A 22,079-nucleotide genomic window follows, 5' to 3' on the forward strand; every position below is an offset into this window, starting at 1 on the left:
ATTTGTTACCGGTAGCTTCCAACAACAGGCAAGTGTTACGGGGATACTTCAGAAACTCAAATGAGAATCACTGCAGAGAAGGTGACTTTCTTTTCAAGGAGTATTTTGAGAACTGGCATTTGAAGCTGACCGCCGCCAACATACATTTCAAATAAGGATCACGAAAATAAAGATACAAGAAATTAAGGCTCATATGGAGGCACAGAGTAAGTCATTCTCCCCTCACTCTATTTACTAGTGGAACCGGATGTAAAATGATTAGTAGTACCCTCTGCCATGTCTTGTGGAGTATGTGCAGATGTAGATCACCTTGGAATATCTGCACCTGAAATGTTCCAAATAAGACTGAAACAATAATTTACTTAAACTTAATGCTGAATTAGGGGAACAAGAGGAACATGAGAATCCACAGCCTGTTTCAGAGGTACATTTAGAAGTTTTTTGGTAGAAATTGCATAATGTTCTTCATGCAGAGTTAGTTTCTTTTCAATAAAATTATAGACACACTTGTCTGCATTCTGAGCACTATCTGTGAGGCAGTCTGTACCATGAACGAACATGGTGTGTAGAAGGTATTATGTAACTATTGTTTTAGAAAAGAATATGTTACAGCAATGAGAAAAACTATATGCAATTTCCACAAGAAATGTATGACGCGCCTGAATACAGGCTTCAGCTCAATCCAATTACAGCTAAATAAATTATTTGTTCAGTGAGGTTGTGAGTTTTACAGGGTTTGTCAATATTGTAATTCCAAACGGTCAAGGAGATCTCATGCCATACTACATTAAATATTGTAAAAATATTAACTGCAAAGAAAACTTTTCATTGCTGGAAATCTACCACTTTCAATAAACTCATGTGCCATCAACGGTAAAGTAGGAGGAAGAAATATTAAGATTAATGCCCCAAAGATGACGTGGTCATCAGAGAGCACAAGTATGGGTTAGGGAAAGAAGCTGGCCATGTCCTCTTCATAGGAAACATCATGGCATTTGGCTTCAGCAATTTAGGGAAAACATGGAAAAATTAAATCTAGATGGCAGATTGGGACTTTGAACGGCTGTGCTCTTAAATGCAAGTTGAGCGTCTACATCACCACTGTGCCAATGGACCAATGGACCAATGGAAGTCCCCCCCGCCCCGCCCCAATCTTTAGTTTCTCTTCTGTTTTTATACTCCTCCAACTGAACAGGCTTCTGCCCTTAAATTATAACTATAGAAAGTACAGCTAATACATATTTCTGTCTCCATGTGGCAGGCTAGTCATTTACCTCTCTTACACAAATAAATACTGTAAAAATTAATAAATAAATAAATAACCAGGAGTAAATGTAATCATCAGGTCAAACACTAATCGACACACAACAAATAAAATATCTTTACAAGATTTTCTCATTCTCTTCCATTGTTGAAAGCAATTTATTTTTAAATCCACAACAGCTGCCTTAGTGTTAATTTCTTACTAATTATGTGAGTTAATTTATTTACATACCTTGTTGGACAGACACCGAATGACTGAGCATGGTATAGTTGACATTACTTGCACAAATTGTGTAATACCTAATAGCAAGCATAGTTAAAATAATTGATAACACATATACCCACAACTTTATGTCGTAATATTAAGATTAAATTATTAAAAATTTTATTTTTACCTTGGTACTCGGAATAATGTCCTAAACCTGCCACCATCTGTTGTTTCAATTTCAAATTCATCGCATGGATCATCAACTGTAGATTCAGAATCTGTAAACAACAAACGCATTACTTTGCTTGAATACAGTATATATTATTAAGAAGAGGAAATACAACTTGGGGAAGTTGTACTTGAGACATATATGAAAAAGAATGAAAGAAATAGAATTAAGGAATTTGTAGTAGGATAGTTCTGATAGAATGTGAATACCTTAAGAGTACAGGAGACTACTCAGCAAAAAAGCAGAAGTGTTGAGTTGTTGACAGGACACACAAAAATGAATGAAAGAAAGGAAACACACACACACACACACACACACACACACACACACACACACACACACACAGACAATGTGTAACCATGCACATAGCTGCCACTATGTAGGAGTACAGGCGAGCACATGTTCTTGCGTGCATGAGCAATTTTTTGTGTGTGTGTGTGTGTGTGTGTGTGTGTGTGTGTGTGCGCGTGTGTGTGCACGCACAGGGTTTACTCTGAAAGCTATCAAGTTTCCTTTCTCTTTTTGTGTTTCCCTGCCAATGACTCAACGCTTGTGTTTTTGATGAGTGGTCCCTTTCACTCGTAAACAGGAAACATAATAGTAACATAATAGTTATAAAAGGATTTAAGAAACAAAGGCCATCAACCATCTTACACAGGAGGCTACAATTATTATTAACAGAAGATAATGATTCTTTCAAATGAGCTAGTTTCTTATCAGCAAATGGGAAATAGGAAAGAGTAAAAACCCATATCCGTAGCTGAGACTGCTAAAGCACGCACGAATGCACTGTCAGTATTTGGTCGGCTATGGGAAGAGAGGTAGTGGTGGTGAAAAGTTCCTAATCACCAGTATCTGCATCAGTGTCTTGCATTATATCTCCATCTACAGCTATACTCTGCAAACCACCGCAAAGTGTGTGACAGAGGGTATGTCCCGTAGTATCAGTTACTAGGGTTTCTTTCTGTTCCATTCATGTATGGAGTGCAGGAAGAATGATTGAGTGAATGCCTCTGTGAGTGCATTAATTATTCTAATCTCATTATCCCTATGTAAGTGATATGTGGGAGTTTTAGTATATTCTTAGAGTAATCATTTAAAGCTGGTTCTTGATACTTTGTTAACAGACTTTCTCAGGATAATTCACATCTATCTTCAAGAGTCTTCCAGTTCAGTTCCTTCCGTCTGTGACACTTTCCACAGATTAAACAAACCTGTGACCATTCATGCTGTCCTTCTCCATATACCTTCAGTATCCCCTGTTAGTCCTATCTGATATGGGTCACACACACTTGAGCAATATTGTAGAATCTGTCAAATGAGTGATTTGTAAGCAATCTCCTTTGTAGATTGATTGCACTTCCCCAGTATTCTACCAATAAATCGGTCTACCACCTGCTTTACCCAAGACTGAACCTATGTGATCATTCCATTTAACATCCCTACAATGTGTTACACCCACACCCAGGTCTTTGTAAGAGTCGGCCGATTCCAACAGTGACTCACTGATATTATATGCGTAGGATACTATGTTTTTTTTTCATTTTGTAAAGTATACAATTTTACATTTTTGAAGATTTAAAGCAATCTGTCAATCTTTGTATCACTTTGATATCTTATCAAGATCTGACTGAATATTTATGCTGATTCTTTCAGATAATAATTCATTATAGATAACTGTATCATTTGCAAAATGCATGGTTTCACTATTAATATTGTCTACAAGGTCATTAATATACAATATGAACAGCAAAGGTCCCAACACACTTCCGTGGGTCACACCTGAAGTTACTTCTACATCTGACAATGACTATCCACCCAAGGTGACATGCTGTGTCCTCCCTGCTAAAAAGTCCTTGACCCAGTCACAAATTTCACTTGATAGCTTCCCACATGATTGTACTTTTGACAATAAGTATAGGTGATCTACTAAGTCAAATGCTTTCCTGAAATCAAGAACTACTGCATCCACTTGGTTGCCTTGATCCAAAGCTTTCATTATGTCATGTGAGAAAAGTGCAAGTTGGGTTTCACATCGTCATTGTTTCCGAAATCCATGCAGACTGGTATTGAGGAGACCACTCTGTTCAAGCTACTTCATTATGTTTGTACTCAAAATTAAATTAAAATCCAAATTCTGCAGTGCTTCATGAACTGAAGGCATGTGACACTGGTGAGATAAACTGTCTATCGGATGGTGACATTAAGCTCACTGGCGATCTTGGTGTTATTCAAGAGGAGTAAGCTATGTGCCAGAACCAAATTTCACCCTGTCACTTCTCTTCAGCCATAAAAAAACAAACCAGAAATCACATTGTACAAGTGCTCATAACAGTCATTCACATGACAAAAATACACACTCGACACTTCACAGCAGGTTGGAGGAAGGCAATGGCACTAGGATCTTGCCTAGAATGTGCGGTGCAGGTTCCTACATCTACAACCCCACACTCATTTCTATATGTGTCTATCAACAATACTACACATTTCACTTCTGAGGGTAAGCACGAGCCATCAAATCTGTCTCATAATTTATTAATTTTAATCATTGTGAGATTAAGGGTTAGAATGCTTAGTGAAAGACCACTGTTCACCTGTTCAACAATCATCAGTCTTCTGTCTGACATGGTTGAGTTTGGGACCTTGAGTAGTATGTTAGAGTCAATAACAAACAACGCTGCACTTGAACAGATCTTTAAGGTTACTTGAAGGCTATTAAGAACAGATGCAAGCCAATAGCAAACGTTTTAGGACTCCATATTTTACATTTCTCATTCCAAATATAGCATTATTTGTGAGGACACTAAGTAAATGTGACCTCACTGCCTTCTATTATGGAGGTAACACCCCGCCCATGCAAGTGGGATATCATAATACTGTAGCTTTCCAATCAGAATTTTAAGAACCATGTTTGGCAAACTAAGTAGTTTTCAGAACTAAGTTCCCACTGTCTCTGAAAAATGGGAGTTTGCTATCAGTGACTGTCAACAGTTTTGAACAATAGCAGGGAGACACAAACTTTTTAAGTGAGAACCAGTCAAAAACAATCATTGTTCAGTGAACAATAGAGATAAGGATTTTCGTAATTACTACAAGAGAAAGATAAACAAATCTATCATAAAATAGATAACTGGAAGCATAAATAAGACTGTAATAAAAATTGAACTGAGACAGGCAGGACCTGTAGCCAGGGGAACAGATGGTGCAATAGACAGACCAAGGAAATTATTTTCTGTATTCCAAAAGATATGAAACATCAGGATAACAAGAAAATGAGAGTTGGACAGATGATATTAGAAACATGCAGGACTAACATGTGTACATACAAATAAAGATCACAATGAATGGGAAAGCCTAGAGGAGTCCTTTGTCCAACAGCGGATGTCAAATAGCCACTGGTAAACAGTGAAGATCACTCAGTTGGACCTGTAGTTCTTAACATCACTCTTTTTAACTTTATTTAAAGATAGGACACCTTTTGTTGCTGTGAAAGATTGGAGGAAGTAGCCTGACAGTAAGAGCAACTTATTACATATGACAAGGGACAAATTACACGATTAGCAGATTTATTTTACAAGGTAATTGGTAGTCTTATCAATACCACATAAGAGAGTATTTGGTTTCTGCATTATATTACAGCAGATTTTATTTGCAGTCTCTGGACACAGAAGAAGCAATCTTCAGAGCAATACCAGATCTTAATTAATGTTTGCCAGAAGTATTTTTTAAGTGATAACTGAATGTTTCACTTTTTTAGTGCACACTTAATGCTCTTAATGCACATTCTGAGTGGGTCTTTGCCTTTCTTACCAGATATCTCACAGATTACTTGTCACTTGTTTTTCAGTTGTGGAAATACTGATGTTCCACTCAACATCTTTGACCAATAACATCACCAAAATTGTGGATGTAGCTCACTCATTGAAAAAAATGCCCTCCATAGCAAAAATTATAGTTTTTTTGCAAGATGCTGCATTAATTCGCTTCACTATCTCAAACCAAATTGTCACATCTCAAGCTAACCCACACCTCAAGTTACACTACACATTTTTATGTCTCCAAACCTAACATTTTCTTTCCACTAACTCAAAAACAAATTGTTATATACCCATCTAAACTAGACCTAGGGTCATAGGTGTCCATTCAACACGTGTGGACCCCTCCTGCAATCTGGGTACAGTCTTTTTTAATTCATTAGAGAATTCTCCCACATTTCTGGCAATCTCTGACTGCAGATTTAATATTGGTGAGTGAGACAGGAAAATGTTACTTTGCCCTCCGCCACACACCGTTGGGTGGCTTGCGGAGTATCAATGTAGATGTAGATGTAGATGTAGAAATCACATGGATATACCATGGAGTTTTTCAGTTGTTGCACTGTTCATGGGAAATTAGGATGGTTACAAACATTTACAGAACAGTGCTGAAATAATGTCCTGAATCTTTTCTGTCACTTCCTTGTCAACTGGGTAGGACTTTATTAAAGTTTAATCCACATATTTCCAATTTTGACAAGTATTTGTATGGTACGTTTTTCTTGCTATCCAACAAGATTCTCACCATCACTCTGTTGTTCTTCTACAATTACAGATTTTTAATATCCAGTTTTATGAATAATTTTTTTGTGAACATTACAAAGCATAACTCATATGCCCAGGATTTAACTATTCAAGGACATTATTTAAGGTTGTTGAATCAAGAAGGTGGCATTCGCGTTTATAACAATAACATGGAAAGATGTACTTTGCATATACTACAGAAATATTCTTGCTGTTTAGGTATAAAGTAATATACCTTTAAAAATACTATGTGGATAACTATCTGTTGTTTGGCCAAGCAGTGGAAGGGGCGCACACACACAAAGGGTTCAAATTTTACGAGATTTCAGAGCCAGTGCCTCCTCCTTCTGGCAGAACAGTTGAAAAGGAGGAAGAGAGGTGAAGGAAAACGACTGGAGAGGTTCAGGGAAAGGTGTACAGTTCGGAAAATTCAAGGGAAACTTAACAGACGGGATGAGGAGGATTGCTGGGGAGTGCACCAGACGAGATTTGAAAACCTTAGAGTTTAAAGGTGGAAGACAGAGTAATATGCAAGACAGAGAATACTACTAAAACATCGTGCATGAGTTAATAAGAGTGAAAAGCTAACTGCATTGTAGGTAACAGAGGTGGGAGGTGGGTAGGCGAAAAATAGGTCAGAAAATCAAAACTAAAATGGAGTGAAGAGTAGTTACTGTGAAGAAATGCTGAGACAGAAGAAATCAACATAAATTAAGGCCAGGTGGATGGTGAGAACCAGGGACATGTTGTAACTGTAATTCCCACCTGCGGAGTTCTGAGAAACTGGTGTCTGGGGGAAGTATCCAGATGGCGCATGTGGCAAAATAGGTGCTGAGGTCATGACTGTCATGTTGTAGAGCATGTTCTGCAGCAGGATATTGTGTGTTGCCTGTATACACCATCTGCCTATGCTCATTCATCCTGACTGATAACTAGGTGATAGTCATGCCAATGTAAAAAGGAAAAAAGTGTTTACATAACAGCTGGGATATGAAGTGTCATTTCACAGGTGGCACTCCCTTTGACAGTATATGTTTTGCCAGTTACAGGGCTGGAATAAGTGGTGGTAGGAAAGTGCATAGGGCATAGGGCAAGTATTGCAGTGAGGACGGTCACAGGGGTAGGAGCTGTAGGGTAGGGAGATAGGTGCAGAAGGAGCATAGGGTCTGACATGGATATTGCAGAGATGGGAGAGCAATGAAAGCCTATTCTAGGTGTGGTGAACAAAATCTCAGACAGAATGGATCTTATTTCAGGATATGATTTTAGGAAGTCATGACCTTGTCGAATTAGCTGATTAATACATTCAAGACCAGGATAATACTGGGTGGCAAGTGATGTGCTCCAAAGCTGTTTTTGGAGAGATCAGCAGCACCAGAATTCGATGTGATGGGCTGGGAAACCTGCTTTTGAACAAGGCTGTTGTGATAATTACTTCCATTGAGGGCTATAGTGTGAAACGTAACAGTCCATTGAAACCAATTTAAAGAACACGTATTTTTTGACCATACACATAATTTCTCACCTAGGGGTGTAGGTAAACATGTACTTGTGGAATGGATACAAAGAAACCAGTTACTATATTATAATTGTATTGAAGGGTGTAGGTCCTGTAATTGGTAGGAACATTCCCCGAACCATGAAACCTTTTTTAATTAATAAAAATAGAAAGGGGATTGTTAACACCACATATCTGAGCATTTATACACGGTTAAGTTACTATATACCTGAAAATTCAATTTTGTATTCATTCTATAAGAGCTATTGTAGTTGTTGAATTGGTTTTAAAATGAGAGCTTTAATTGTAATTTTGTTAAAAAGCCCTTTTTTAAGAATACCAAGGATGAGGATTGTTTGGTATCACATATATAGGGGCAGTCATGTTAGCGGAGGAGGTCATAGTTTGAGATGAGTTTGTGCACGTAACATGTACGTCTTTTTTGAGTTAAAATAAAGTTATCTGAAACAAAAAATTGTAAGTATTGCTTATTTTGACTTAACAGACAAGTAAAGCAGACAACATGTACCACAGGACAACTTGCAGCGGCAGATCAAGACACTGATGATGAGTACACCCAGTTATAATTTATAACAATATAAATTAATAGTAGCTTTTTTTATGATAGAAACTTTCCAAGTGGTATAAGGAGCTGTATTTAATCTTACCTTTTTGTTTCAGAAAAACCCATATCATATTTGAATGTTATGCAAAAAACATCAAGATGGTAAATGGCTGGATTACAATACAAAGGATGTAGAGACGAACGAGAAAGGAGGTGGACTGAGAGGAGAAAAAGTGCTGTAAGTGCAAAATTTTGTTTAATTTTTTTTTAACTTGTTTTAAAATTCTTTTTGCTGGCTTTGTTGAAATGGAGGACAATAGGGAAGTTGAAGCTAACAAGCAGAATGGTACAAATGTTAGTGGGGAGGAAATGAATGATAATGAGGCAATTTGCACACCAATCAATGATGATCTTAACAGTGACCACAATACTATAAGGGTATGGTCACCTTTTCATGGGTTTGAGTCAAGTGTGTGTGTGTGTCTTAGATATATTAGTTCAACTAATGGAGGAACGGAAAAAGTCGCTCGAGTCTATTGAAAAGAAGTTAAATGGACTTGGGAACAAAATTCTTGAAACAAAATATAGCTTAGAAACATGTCGGGTACAAGTAGACAAAAATACCAAAAACAAGTCAGTTATAGAGAGGGAAATTTCTACCTTAAAACAAGAGCAGCAGAACTATGAAGAAAGGTTAGATTCTGTAGAAAGAAAAGACAATAGTTGCGAAGAATTTGCAACCTCAGAATTTCAACAATTAAAGTTTAACGATGACGTGGTGAAAAAATTTATCAAAACTGATAAAAGCATTCAAAACTTTGGCAAAATTGCGAAGGACAATTTTACTGAATTAGAAATCATTCAGCAACAACAATCAATTTTGGAATAATATTAATATCAAAACCTTTTCAGGGGAAGGGAATATACATCCTGTCGACTTTATATTTCAAATTAAAGACAATTTTGAAAGTAGTATGAGTGACAATTTAAAAATTAAATTCATTACAAAATTCTTGGACGGTGAGGCTCTCTCATGGGGTAACCAGACAATCAAACCTGACATGTCTTTTTCTGAAGCTGAACGTGCCTTTATGAATAAATTTTGGTCGGAAACTAGACAAGCCAGAATCAAGTCCGAGTTCTTAAATGGTCCAAATTTCAGGCAAGGTAGTGGTCAAATGAAAACATTTTGTGAACAGCTGTTAAAAACATTAGTGCATTCAGGTAAGCTATTAGATGAGATGATACAAATTGACGCCTTGAAGAGACATCTGCCACAGAGAGTACAGTGGAGTCTGGTCTATGGGCCTGATGACACTACTGAGGAATTTTTAAGATACACTCCCGGAAATTGAAATAAGAACACCGTGAATTCATTGTCCCAGGAAGGGGAAACTTTATTGACACATTCCTGGGGTCAGATACATCACATGATCACACTGACAGAACCACAGGCACATAGACACAGGCAACAGAGCATGCACAATGTCGGCACTAGTACAGTGTATATCCACCTTTCGCAGCAATGCAGGCTGCTATTCTCCCATGGAGACGATCGTAGAGATGCTGGATGTAGTCCTGTGGAACGGCTTGCCATGCCATTTCCACCTGGCGCCTCAGTTGGACCAGCATTCGTGCTGGACGTGCAGACCGCGTGAGACGACGCTTCATCCAGTCCCAAACATGCTCAATGGGGGACAGATCCGGAGATCTTGCTGGCCAGGGTAGTTGACTTACACCTTCTAAAGCACGTTGGGTGGCACGGGATACATGCGGACGTGCATTGTCCTGTTGGAACAGCAAGTTCCCTTGCCGGTCTAGGAATGGTAGAACAATGGGTTCGATGACGGTTTGGATGTACCGTGCACTATTCAGTGTCCCCTCGACGATCACCAGTGGTGTACGGCCAGTGTAGGAGATCGCTCCCCACACCATGATGCCGGGTGTAGGCCCTGTGTGCCTCGGTCGTATGCAGTCCTGATTGTGGCGCTAACCTGCACGGCGCCAAACACGCATACGACCATCATTGGCACCAAGGCAGAAGCGACTCTCATCGCTGAAGACGACACGTCTCCATTCGTCCCTCCATTCACGCCTGTCGCGACACCACTGGAGTCGGGCTGCACGATGTTGGGGCGTGAGCGGAAGACGGCCTAATGGTGTGCGGGACTGTAGCCCAGCTTCATGGAGACGGTTGCGAATGGTCCTCGCCGATACCCCAGGAGCAACAGTGTCCCTAATTTGCTGGGAAGTGGCGGTGCGGGCCCCTACGGCACTGCGTAGGATCCTACGGTCTTGGCGTGCATCCGTGCGTCGCTGCGGTCCGGTCCCAGGTCGACGGGCACGTGCACCTTCCGCCGACCACTGGCGACAACATCGATGTACTGTGGAGACCTCACGCCCCACGTGTTGAGCAATTCGGCGGTACGTCCACCCGGCCTCCCGCATGCCCACTATACGCCCTCGCTCAAAGTCCGTCAACTGCACATACGGTTCATGTCCACGCTGTCGCAGCATGCTATCAGTGTTAAAGACTGCGATGGAGCTCCGTATGCCACGGCAAACTGGCTGACACTGACGGTGGCGGTGCACAAATGCTGCGCAGCTAGCGCCATTCGACAGCCAACACCGCGGTTCCTGGTGTGTCCGCTGTGCCGTGCGTGTGATCATTGCTTGTACAGCCCTCGCGCAGTGTCCGTAGCACGTATGGTGGGTCTGACACACCGGTGTCAATGTGTTCTTTTTTCCATTTCCAGGAGTGTATATAGACAAATTAGACCTAGCCTGGGAAAGGAATGAAAGGCAAAATGACAGTAGAAATAGAAACAACAGAGCTTTCAATGATCATTTCAAACATAGAGATAGGAGGGGAGATTTTAGAAATGAAAATTATAGGGAAGAATACCAAGGGAATAATACATTCAGAAATGATGACAGAAGAAATGGGGAAAGAAATGATAGGCAGAGACCAGAAATTTTGAAGCAAGAAGTACGCAGTGGGGACAAGGTCAAGGAAATAATGGTAACAATTTTGATAACAGAAGGAATGTTCTGAGAAACTAAGTCCTGCCTCTTTCGGAGCCTGGCGGAGTGAGGCAAATAGATATGGTAATTATAATCAGGCACATTGTGGTGATTTCAGAAGGGGAAAGGGTAGAACAAACAGGACTTACCAAAACTATGTGTCCAAAAGACAACCTGAAGTGAACAGAATAAATTTTGATAGGGAATTTTTTTTTTCTATCCGAAAACAAAGTAAGAAAAGATAATCTGAATTTAAAATACAGGAAAACATTTTGACAAATTTCTTTGATAGTAGTAATGTAGTAGTAGTTACTGATAGTGATGAGAACAGATCTGATGAGTATGGTTTGGTGAAAATGTTGAGTGATCGTGAAATGAGTGAAAGAACTGATATTGGTGTTGTATGTATGGAAGCTGATGATCATGTACTTAGAAATGAAAGTGAGGACAACAGTGTTATTCCAGATAAAATTTCAGTAAGCAATAAACAGGAAAAATATGTTGTGGTAGAACAGAATGATAATAGTGTTGAAGTTGTTGGTGTATGTGAAGAAGTGTGTGAAGATGGAAATGAATTTGGTGTTGAGAATAATTTTAAGTGTGATGATAGTGTTTATGATGATGTTGATGATACTATATTGCTCACAGAATTGGATGGAACGGTATATGCTGAAGTTAAGGTTGATGATCGTATGCTGAATGATTCTGGAAACTCTGATGTAAGCTTGAATAATGATTTTGAAATAAGTAGAAAAGTAGATGATAGTTTAATTTTGCCAGTAGATGTTTGTGATATTGTGTCTGAATGTAGTGACTATAGTAACAGATGTAAGCTTAGTGACCAAAAGTTTAAAATCATAAACTAAATTTGTCAAAATGTGTATTTAGGGAAAGAAAGTTGTTTTGAAAATTTGGAACAGGTACCGAATAGTAATTCAATCAGTAAATGTGAATAAGTAGTGGAGGAAGGGAGTGTATGTGTTGAAATTAGTAGCTTGCAGACAGATTTGAGGGACAAATTCAAATGGTTCAAATGGCTCTGAGCACTATGGGACTTAACATCTATGGTCATCAGTCCCCTAGAACTTAGAACTACTTAAGCCTAACTAACCTAAGGACATTACACAACACCCAGTCATCACGAGGCAGAGAAAATCCCTGACCCCACGGGCGGGAAGCGAGAACACTACCGCACGACCACGAGCTGCGGACTTTGAGGGACATTTTCAAAAGTAATTACCCAGTTAGTGAAAGTACTACAAAACCAAATGAACAACCAGAAAATATTAAACTTGTGCTGAAGAATTTATACACTATGTCACACAGACAAATTCGTGTTGTATACCGTGTCATGCTATGCTATGAATATTTTGATCCAGTAGTAATGAAAATACTAACTGAAAGAAAATTATAACTCATAAGAAGTGCAATTAATGTCCACTGCTTTCTGTAAATTCAAACAGTGAGAAGTGAAAAATCGGTTAACTTAACACATTTGAAGATACAGTAAAATATTTTTTTGTACTTTACATTTATTTTTTTGTGTGTAAACATCTGCATATTTGCCTATATTTTTGTCTATTCATAGAGTGGGGGTTGAAAAGTGAATATCTGAACATTTGTGTATGCTTTTACCTGGCACAGATTGGAGGTTGTTTAATATTTATGTAGGACCATTTGAAGTTGTTGAAAACCCACATCCAAATGCATACAGACTTGTATAGTTCTTCGATATTTGACAAACCATCAGGAATTTATTTGAAATTCGTCTTACAATGCACTGTCAAGATCATACTGTATACTTTAGCAAACCCTAAGGTAAGTACTTTAACCCTGTGAAAGTGAAGTAATTAATAGAAAGAAATTTATTCTAATCTCTGTCGTCACTGAATATTTGAACTTTTTCTTAAATTCTTATATCCATCACAAATTACGAATTAAAAAAGTGATTTGAGGAGATGAGATTACATTATGTGCACTACATAGTCAAGGCAAAATCTGGGGATGAAAATCCTCTCAGAAACTTTTCAGTAATTTAGCAGTGAAATTTAACGGGTAGGGGGTCTGTGGTACTTACATATACACCATATGGCATATGGTGCCTTGCCCCAGCCAGTGACTCCATATATATTTTCTGGAATCACTTCTCTTCTACTACCCTATCTAGTTAGTAAGAGCAGTTAGGATCCTTCTACTATCCTGGAGTATACAGTGCGCAACATGTAAGGTACAAGACTATATCTTGACCAGGCACTTAACTTACAGTGTGGAGAACAAAACGACACCAAAAAAAATGGTTCAAATGGCTCTGAGCACTATGGGACTCAACTGCTGTGGTCATAAGTCCCCTAGAACTTAGAACTACTTAAACCTAACTAACCTAAGGACAGCACACAACACCCAGCCATCACGAGGCAGAGAAAATCCCTGACCCCGCCGGGAATCGAACCCGGGCGTGGGAAGCAAGAACGCTACCGCACGACCACGAGATGAGGGCAAAACGACACCAATCTCAATTTTTTTTTTTTTTTTTTTTTTTAGTAACCAATATTTTCAAAATGATATCCATTTTTCTTATTAAGATTCATCATGTAGTAATTTGCTACTGTGTACCAGTAAAATATAAACAGAGTAATTTAGTATATGGTGCATTTTGCAGTCCAGTTATTGTAGGAAATGAAAGCAATCATGATAGGATTTGACTGGCTGTTTGTGTGGTACGGATATTAAATGTCTGACAGATGTCACTCAAAAATATTGTATGGTACCCTGAATAATGAGTATAGCTACCAAAGCAAACCCAAACATACATACCATGACTCCATTACACTGTAACCATGTACAGTTCCATTTTCAAAGAAGAAGGCAAGACATAAACACAATCTCCATATTTATTTTTTCAAGGCTATGACTTCTGATGAAACATGTAGTGACAGGCATAACAATTTTATGAGGACAGTAAGAACAGATGCTATTTCAAATGATGACTACCTCAAAACATCCTGACGAAATTCCTCAGAAGGTTGCAAGCTTTCTTTTTTTTTTTTTTTTTTTTTTGCAATTTGGGGGTGGTGAAACCAATGCTCTGAGCTAGTGTGACTCTTTCTTTTTTCAAGTCACATCCTCTCTTACTTTTCTGTCCAAACTGACCCTCCTTCCACTATCCATGTCCTCCAATAGTTAGTTAGTCAGTGATTAGTTAATAGAGAGAGAATGTTGTTTAAATGAATGCAGTTGGTCAGAAAATGTAATAATACAACACATGTACGAATTTTGAGGAGAGTTGGTCTGAAGTTTACTTATGATGTCTGTGCAGTTATAGTGAAATTCTATCACTTTACATCTTGGATGTGATTACAATTAGGTTAGCCTGTTTATAGTCTCCTATATGTGTTCTGATTTAAACATTAAGACTGAATAGGCAAGCTAGTTTGTCCGGTTACTATACCAATTACGTGAAAGTCACTGGATACGATATTGAATCACTATCAGATACGAAAATATTCTGTGCCATGATCTTGTGTATATTATTCATTGGAACTACTGTGTACATAGCAAAGGAACATTTCTCAGGAAGAAATTTATTATGTTTATATTTGTTGAATGGCTCCGTCTGTGGAGCATGAAGAAAATGGAAATTTATGTTGGAAATAGTTACTGGGACAGAAGTGTTTCTGATTCCTAGGTTTTGAGATTCATACAGTTTTTCTTTTAATGCTATTTCTACTGCCTCAATGGGTATTATGGTCAGCCATTGGTAGTCTTGTTTAATAATTCTTTTACCTTTTAGTACTATAAGATAGGGATGATGTTTGCTACATGTCTGGTATCTGTATATATTATACCATCTGTTTGATATAGATATAAGGTGCTGTGTATATTACTTTTGTCATAATATCTGTTCAAATTGGGAAACTGCTCAGCTATATATCTCATGTGATGCAGGATGTTTGAATTGAATATACACCCATTAGGTTGGCCTATAGTCTGAAACTGAAAATTGTCAATCTTAATACATTAATAGATTATAGGATTTTAAATGGTTACGTTCTTGTATGACACCAATCTAGAAACTTGTATATATTTTCTCGAACTTAAATACTTCAGGGACTTAGGTTTATATCGAATGTGATGTACTTAATGAAAACCAGTTAAATGTTTTGATATTATATCGCTTGAATTCTGATGGCCATAAACAATTCCTATGTAATGAGTAGCAAAGGCAAAGCTATGTCATCAGGATTTGTATTCATGGTAAAGCTGTTGTCTTTCAAATGGAGTCTAGATTATTCATTATTCCTTACCTGATAATGAAATGTATAAATCATACCTTTAGAATGGCTGAACTAACCAATTTGAGTCCTAACTTTTGACACGTTCAAATGTAACCTGTGATACTCCACCCTTCGTATTAACCTATGTTGGAACTTATCTTTACCTATGCCCAGTTTTCTTTGCTGTCTGATCTGATGTTGCTGCATCATGTCTAATGTGGGGACGATCTACGAGAAGACTGTCAAATGGTTGTTGAGCAGTATAGGTTCTGGAAGTAACCTGCTGGTACTTAATGTACCAATGTAAATCTGATCCTACGGTTGCATGTGGCCATGTTGGCTTACAGTCTCTACAGGAAGATGCTGAAAATTTGGAATGACAACATCTAAGCTAAGAAAACATGATGCCTTTGACAGTTATTGTGGGCAAATCCCTCTGTCCACCCTTGTGGTTTCCTGGCCAGAAATGTTCATGTTGTTTCAGTCGCTCTAAAGTCTGAGTTTGACTTCTACAGAAGTAAGGTATTTTGGTCCCTCAGTTGTTACAGTCATTATTTCTGACATAATTTTACCATGAAAATTGATGTCTGAAAGGCTATCTATTAATGTTTCTTGTCCACCATGAAATGGGAACTGGATTAATGTTCTTTTTAACATTTCATATTTGTATAGAGGCGAACTTGTTTTATTCCTGTGATTAGTCTTAGATTTTATGGTATGCCTACTTGTTAGGAAAGATAGCTAAGCAGATTAAATTTTGAGTATACATGAATTTGAGTATTTGATGTAGGATAAGTTTCCTTTCTCCTTTTTTTGTCCTTTTAAAGTTGTCTATGTAAGCTCTTAACTCAGAACATATGGCCTTAGTAAGCGAACAGAATTACAGGGACATTGGGATACCCTGGGTAAATGTGGGTGATGTAAGCCCAAAGCTATTTAAATCATTACTGTAGTATCAATTTAAATAGCTTTGGGCTTACATCACCCACATTTACCCAGGTTATCCCAATGTCCCTGTAATTCTGTTCACTTACTAAGGCCATATGTAGCGTTGCTCACGTCCGTAGGTTTAACCTTAAAATACCCTACACGTGCCTCCTGGGTGGTGCTAATTGAGCAACAGTGATTACAGGCAGCCAGACTATCCATAGGATCTCCTGGCAATGACATATCAACTAAATAGCAGAAACAGTTCTTTTCAGAGCTCATTAACAAGAAACATTGGACCAACTATCAGACTCCTTCAACTGAATATCGAAAGCATTAGCAGGGCAAAGTGTGACTACCTGTCAAAATTTTTGCTGGACAACAATATCGATGTCGTCGCCATTCAAGAAACTCATGTTTCCAGCGAAGAAATATTCCGAAGCCGAGGTCGAATTCCTGGATATTCTGCACTTGGTGTAACTTACCACGAGGTGTATGGAATTGCTACGTATGTCCGTAACAACATAAACGAAGCTTCGCTGACTTCTGTAAGTGTGGAGGCAGATATACATACAGTTGTCATACAATTGCACGGCATTACTATTACAAATGTTTACAAACCACCCAAAACAACATGGCCCGATTTTGTCCTACACACAGCAGAACATCCTGCAATTTACATAGGAGACTTCAATAGTCACCATGAACTTTGGAAGTACTCTCAAAATGATGAAAATGGGAGCATGCTTGCAGAATGGATCGAAGAGAATAATCTTCATCTAGTGTTTGATGCCAAAGATCAAGGCACTTTCAGGTCAGCTGCTTGGGACAAGGATTCAAATCCTGACTTATGCTTTGTTAGCTGCAACGAAACTGGCTTTCCCATCAACACCACAAGGAAAGTGATAGATGCCTTTCCTCACAGCCAACACAGACCTGTAATAATACAAATTGGCTGCACTGTTCCTGTTATACGATCAACTCCGCATGCTCGATGGAATTTCCAGAAAGCCGACTGGATGAAGTTTTCAACGGAACTGGATAAGACCATTCGATGGATTTCCATCACATAATAACTATCAACCCTTCATTGGTGCAGTAACAGCAACAGCTAAAAAGTGTACGCCAAGAGGATACCGAAAAGAATATGTTCCAGGATGGAATGAGGAAAGTGAAACACTGTACCAATACTTTCAGCAAAGTGGTGACCCAGAGATAGCTACGGAACTATTGTCCAGCTTGGACTTTACCCACTCGAGCAGGAAAGCATGGAGTCTTCTGAGAAAACTGGGAGGAAGTGCACCAGCATGCAGAAAAAATTCCGAAGTAACACCAGACCAAATTGCTTCCCACATCATTACCACCTCAAGAGTACCTTCTGACAAGAAACATACAAGACATATCAGACGACAGCTTCGTGACCTTAAAAAGAAGGCATCTCCCTCATCTGAGTATACCCATCCCTTCACAGTTTCAGACATTGACTCTGAACTGAAGGACCTCAAACCTCTTAAGGCACCTGGATTCGATGGTATCCACCCAGAATTCCTGATCCATATGGGAGGAAAAGCTAAGAAATGGCTGGCAGAATTCTTCACTGACATCCTGCTGACTGGTCAACTTCCATCTGAGTTTAAAAAGGTGAAGATAATATCTGTTCTGAAACCTGGCAAACCCAGCAACAGGGTAGAAAACTATCGCCCCATTTCCCTACTCAGCTGCTGTTACAAGCTTTTTGAAAGGCTAATATATAACAGAATAAGTAGCGCTATCTTAGAGAACGTTCCAGTTATCAGGCAGGCTTCAGACCAGGGCGTAGCTGCTGCGACCAAGTATTGTCTCTCACATCCTTCATGGAGTCAGGATACCAAATGAAGCAGAAAACATCTGTGGCATTTGTTGATCTAACTGCCGCCTTCGACACTGTGTGGAGGGAAGGCCTTATCTACAAATTTCTCCGCATCATACCCTGCAGAACAATGGCTCGACTGATTAACAGCATGCTAAGTGATCGGAAGTTCCAGGTAATCACTGGAAGCAACATAAGTAAGGAGAGGAAGCTGAACAACGGATTGCCTCAAGGATCAGTTCTCTCACCCTTACTGTTCAACCTATATCTATCTGATCTACCTTACACTTCGTCCAGAAAATACTGCTATGCCGATGACCTGGCTCTAGCCATCAAACACCAGGAAATGAAGACAACAGAAGAGATTTTAGCCAATGACCTGTCTGCATTAGACAATTACTTCAAAATCTGGAGACTCCAATCCAGTGTGAGTAAAACAGAAGTGTGTTGCTTCCATCTAAATAACCAGTTGGCGAACGTAAAACTGGAGGTAAGTTTCAGAGGCAGAATTCTTCATCACAACTGGAACCCAAAATATCTTGGTGTCACCCTGGATCGTACACTATGCTTCAAACAACACCTTCTTAACTTAGCTCAAAAGCTGAGGACTCGAAACAACATCCTCCATAAGCTCTGCGGAACTACCTGGGGATCTTCAGCAACCACCCTGCGAACTTCAGCTCTGGGCTTGGTATACTCAAGTGCTGAGTATTGTGCACCTGTTTGGATGAATAGTCATCATACAAGGCTTGTTGATACCCAGCTGAATACGACAATGCGCATAATATCTGGCACAATTAGATCTACTCCAGTTTATTGGCTTCCACTGTTAACTGGTATAATGCCTCCTGATCTACGCAGATGTACTGCCCTTATGAGAGAATTCCATAAGATCTCCAGGAATTCTAACCTACCCGTGCATAGCGACCTGCCACTTTTAAATCGCAAGAGACTGAAATCACGTCATCCAACTCTGTGCGATGCTGCTGACATGGTGGCTAAGAATTTCAAACCTCTTGAAGAATGGAAAGGTCGGTGGGAAGCAGTGACAGATGTGCACCTGCATAACATCTTCTCAGGTGCTAAACTTCCAAGTGGATTCGACTTACCACGCAAGACGTGGTCTACTCTCAACAGAATCCGTACCAGCCATGGGCGATGCAGGGATGCTCTCTTTAAGTGGAACAAGCTGCCTGATCCAGCTTGTGACTGCGGGGCCCCATACCAGACTGTTCACCACATTGTCAGTGAATGCAGGATTCGAGCCTATCACGGCGCCAAAGAGGACTTCATGCTAGCAACTCCAGATGCAGTGCGCTGGATTGAAGGACTGGATATTCAGTTGTAAAGACAAACTTAAGTTTCTTGTGTGCCAATATGTACATATATATATATGAAAAAAAATGTAGTATCAAGATAAGAATGGATGTGACGTACACAAACTCTAAGTAAACAACGTTTCTTGCACTTGGATGATCACCCCCAAAGAGTCATTCCACTCTGTTTATTTATGGATCTGAAACTTATTGTGATTTGATGTGATATTTCTGTACCTTATTTCTATATTTTCATGTTTACGTACTAATTATGTTTGAGCTGCAACAGATATCAGAGGAACTGAGTATTTCTGTATCTCGCTTTAGTTTTTCCATGTTTATGTATCAGTTATGGCACAGGTTTCTATATTTTCATGTATATGTAATCAATTACGTTTGATCTAAACCAGATATTAGAGGAAATGACTGTAAGTCAGCTGGTTGTATCTAGCATTTGTTACTTGAATTAACCAACACAGAGTTAAAGATGTCAATTACTCTGTCTTGCAGAATGCTAATTGTTTACCCTTCGTTGATCAGTCAATAGGGAGTGTTGGGGTTAATTTTCGGGGACTGGGAAGGTGAAGCTGTGGCAAGTCTGTTCTGCAGGGAATGCTGAACACACTTCTCCCTCCCGCGTCACAGTGTAGTACTGGAACAAATGGCTCTGAGCACTATGGGACTCAACTGCTGTGGTCATCAGTCCCCTAGAACTTAGAACTACTTAAACCTAACTAACCTAAGGACATCACACACATCCATGCCCGAGGCAGGATTGAAACCTGCGACCGTAGCGGTCGTGCGGTTCCAGACTGTAGCGCCTTTAACCGCTCGGCCACTCCGGCCGGCTGTAGTACTGGAACAGTGGGGGTCCTGGGTAGGGGGGTTTCCTGTCTCTGGGGTCTGTCATCCTCTCTTCTTCAACTCCAACACTCCGAATCTTCTATTTCATTTCTTACTTGTCATCAGAGTACCAAGCTATCCTTCCCTCTGTCTACATGCATATGTCTCTATTGCTGAGACCCTTCTCATTTACTGTGTCACTCTTGTTGTTATTGACTAAAGCCTATTGTATAGGAGGATCTGGGAAACAAGCCAGCATTTCTGCAGAATTAAATATACTAAGTTCCAAAAATGTCACATGTATAGATAATCTTTGATATAATTGATGATACACTTTTGCTAATTTTGTTTTGAGATGGACGATTTAAAACCATGTTTCTGTCATGATGTACCACTTACTTGTGATTCAATTATTGTTTATTGACACCTAAAATGGTGAACTTTTAGTGACATATAACTGTACTCTTGTGTTTCATTCTGTTATATGTTAGTACTTATTGTAAAGGAAAAGCAACAACTGTGTTGCACTAACATTCCTGAGGTAATATATTAATCAATGTTTGAATGATTGTAAAGGTGGGAAGGAAGCACTGGAAGTGTCTTGAGAAATGAAATATGGATAGAGTGGTCATTGGTCAGACATTTCATTCTGTGCATGTAGGGTGAATTATGTTAACTGCTAAGGAACTATACTTCAAGAAATTACAATAATGTATTTGATGAACCAGGGAGCTCTGAAACAGTCTGTGTACTGTGACTTGGTCGATATTTGTACAGATGGTCCAGGTGGACTCTGTGGAGAATTGTATTTGGTTGGCCCAGATGGCGGTGTGTGGAGGTGAGATTGTTCCGTATTATGCATTAATGTTAGTGTAAAGTGCAGCGATTAGTGCAGTGGCACTTGAGAATTTTGTACTAGTATAAATTTTAGTGATACATTATCAAAGAACAAGTTAAATTGCAAAATGAGATTTAAGACAGGAAAGTTAAAGTATGAACATTTGGAATTTTGCTAAACTGAACTATTCTATTCAAAACAATCAATTACACGAAATACGATGGTTATACAGAGTGAAATATGAGCCACATTCCAGTATTTCATTCTTATTTATTTATTTTTTTGAGCTTCAGTTCAGTGCTCCTCATTGCACACAGAGGAGACTGAACACTTTGGTATACTATGGTCTAATGCTGTGCATTAATAAGAAGAACTTTGTGCACCTGCCTAAATTAGGAGGTTGCAAGTACAATTTAATATGGATTTTGAGTATTGTAGTATCCGATACTACTGCTTGTTTCACAATGCATCGGCAATATTGAGAAAGAGTTATACACACCAGTGTCTCCATTGCACTCAGGAGAACCTGGAGGCTCTAATGACAGACATGATTATTCAGAAACAAGGCCAATTTAGCTAAATTCCATTGGATAATTTCCCTGATTGAAATAGATTTACCTCATATTCATGCTGAAATACAAGCTACAGACAAATTCTGCAAATTAACTTGTTCTTTCTTTGTGCTA

General features: G+C 39.0%; 1 protein-coding gene across 2 annotated transcripts in view; it reads right to left on the reverse strand.

Annotated features, from left to right (window-relative positions):
* Positions 1-22,079, reverse strand: part of LOC124595941 (activating signal cointegrator 1 complex subunit 1) — an 84,110-nt gene that overhangs the window by 56,952 nt on the left and 5,079 nt on the right. For both annotated transcript variants that reach the window (XM_047134859.1, XM_047134860.1), the window contains exon 2: positions 1,659-1,749. In XM_047134859.1, coding sequence (XP_046990815.1) covers positions 1,659-1,749 — 91 coding nt within the window. The remainder of the gene's footprint in view (positions 1-1,658; positions 1,750-22,079) is intronic.

Source organism: Schistocerca americana, chromosome 2 (assembly GCF_021461395.2).
Source record: "Schistocerca americana isolate TAMUIC-IGC-003095 chromosome 2, iqSchAmer2.1, whole genome shotgun sequence".
NCBI lineage: Eukaryota > Metazoa > Arthropoda > Insecta > Orthoptera > Acrididae > Schistocerca > Schistocerca americana.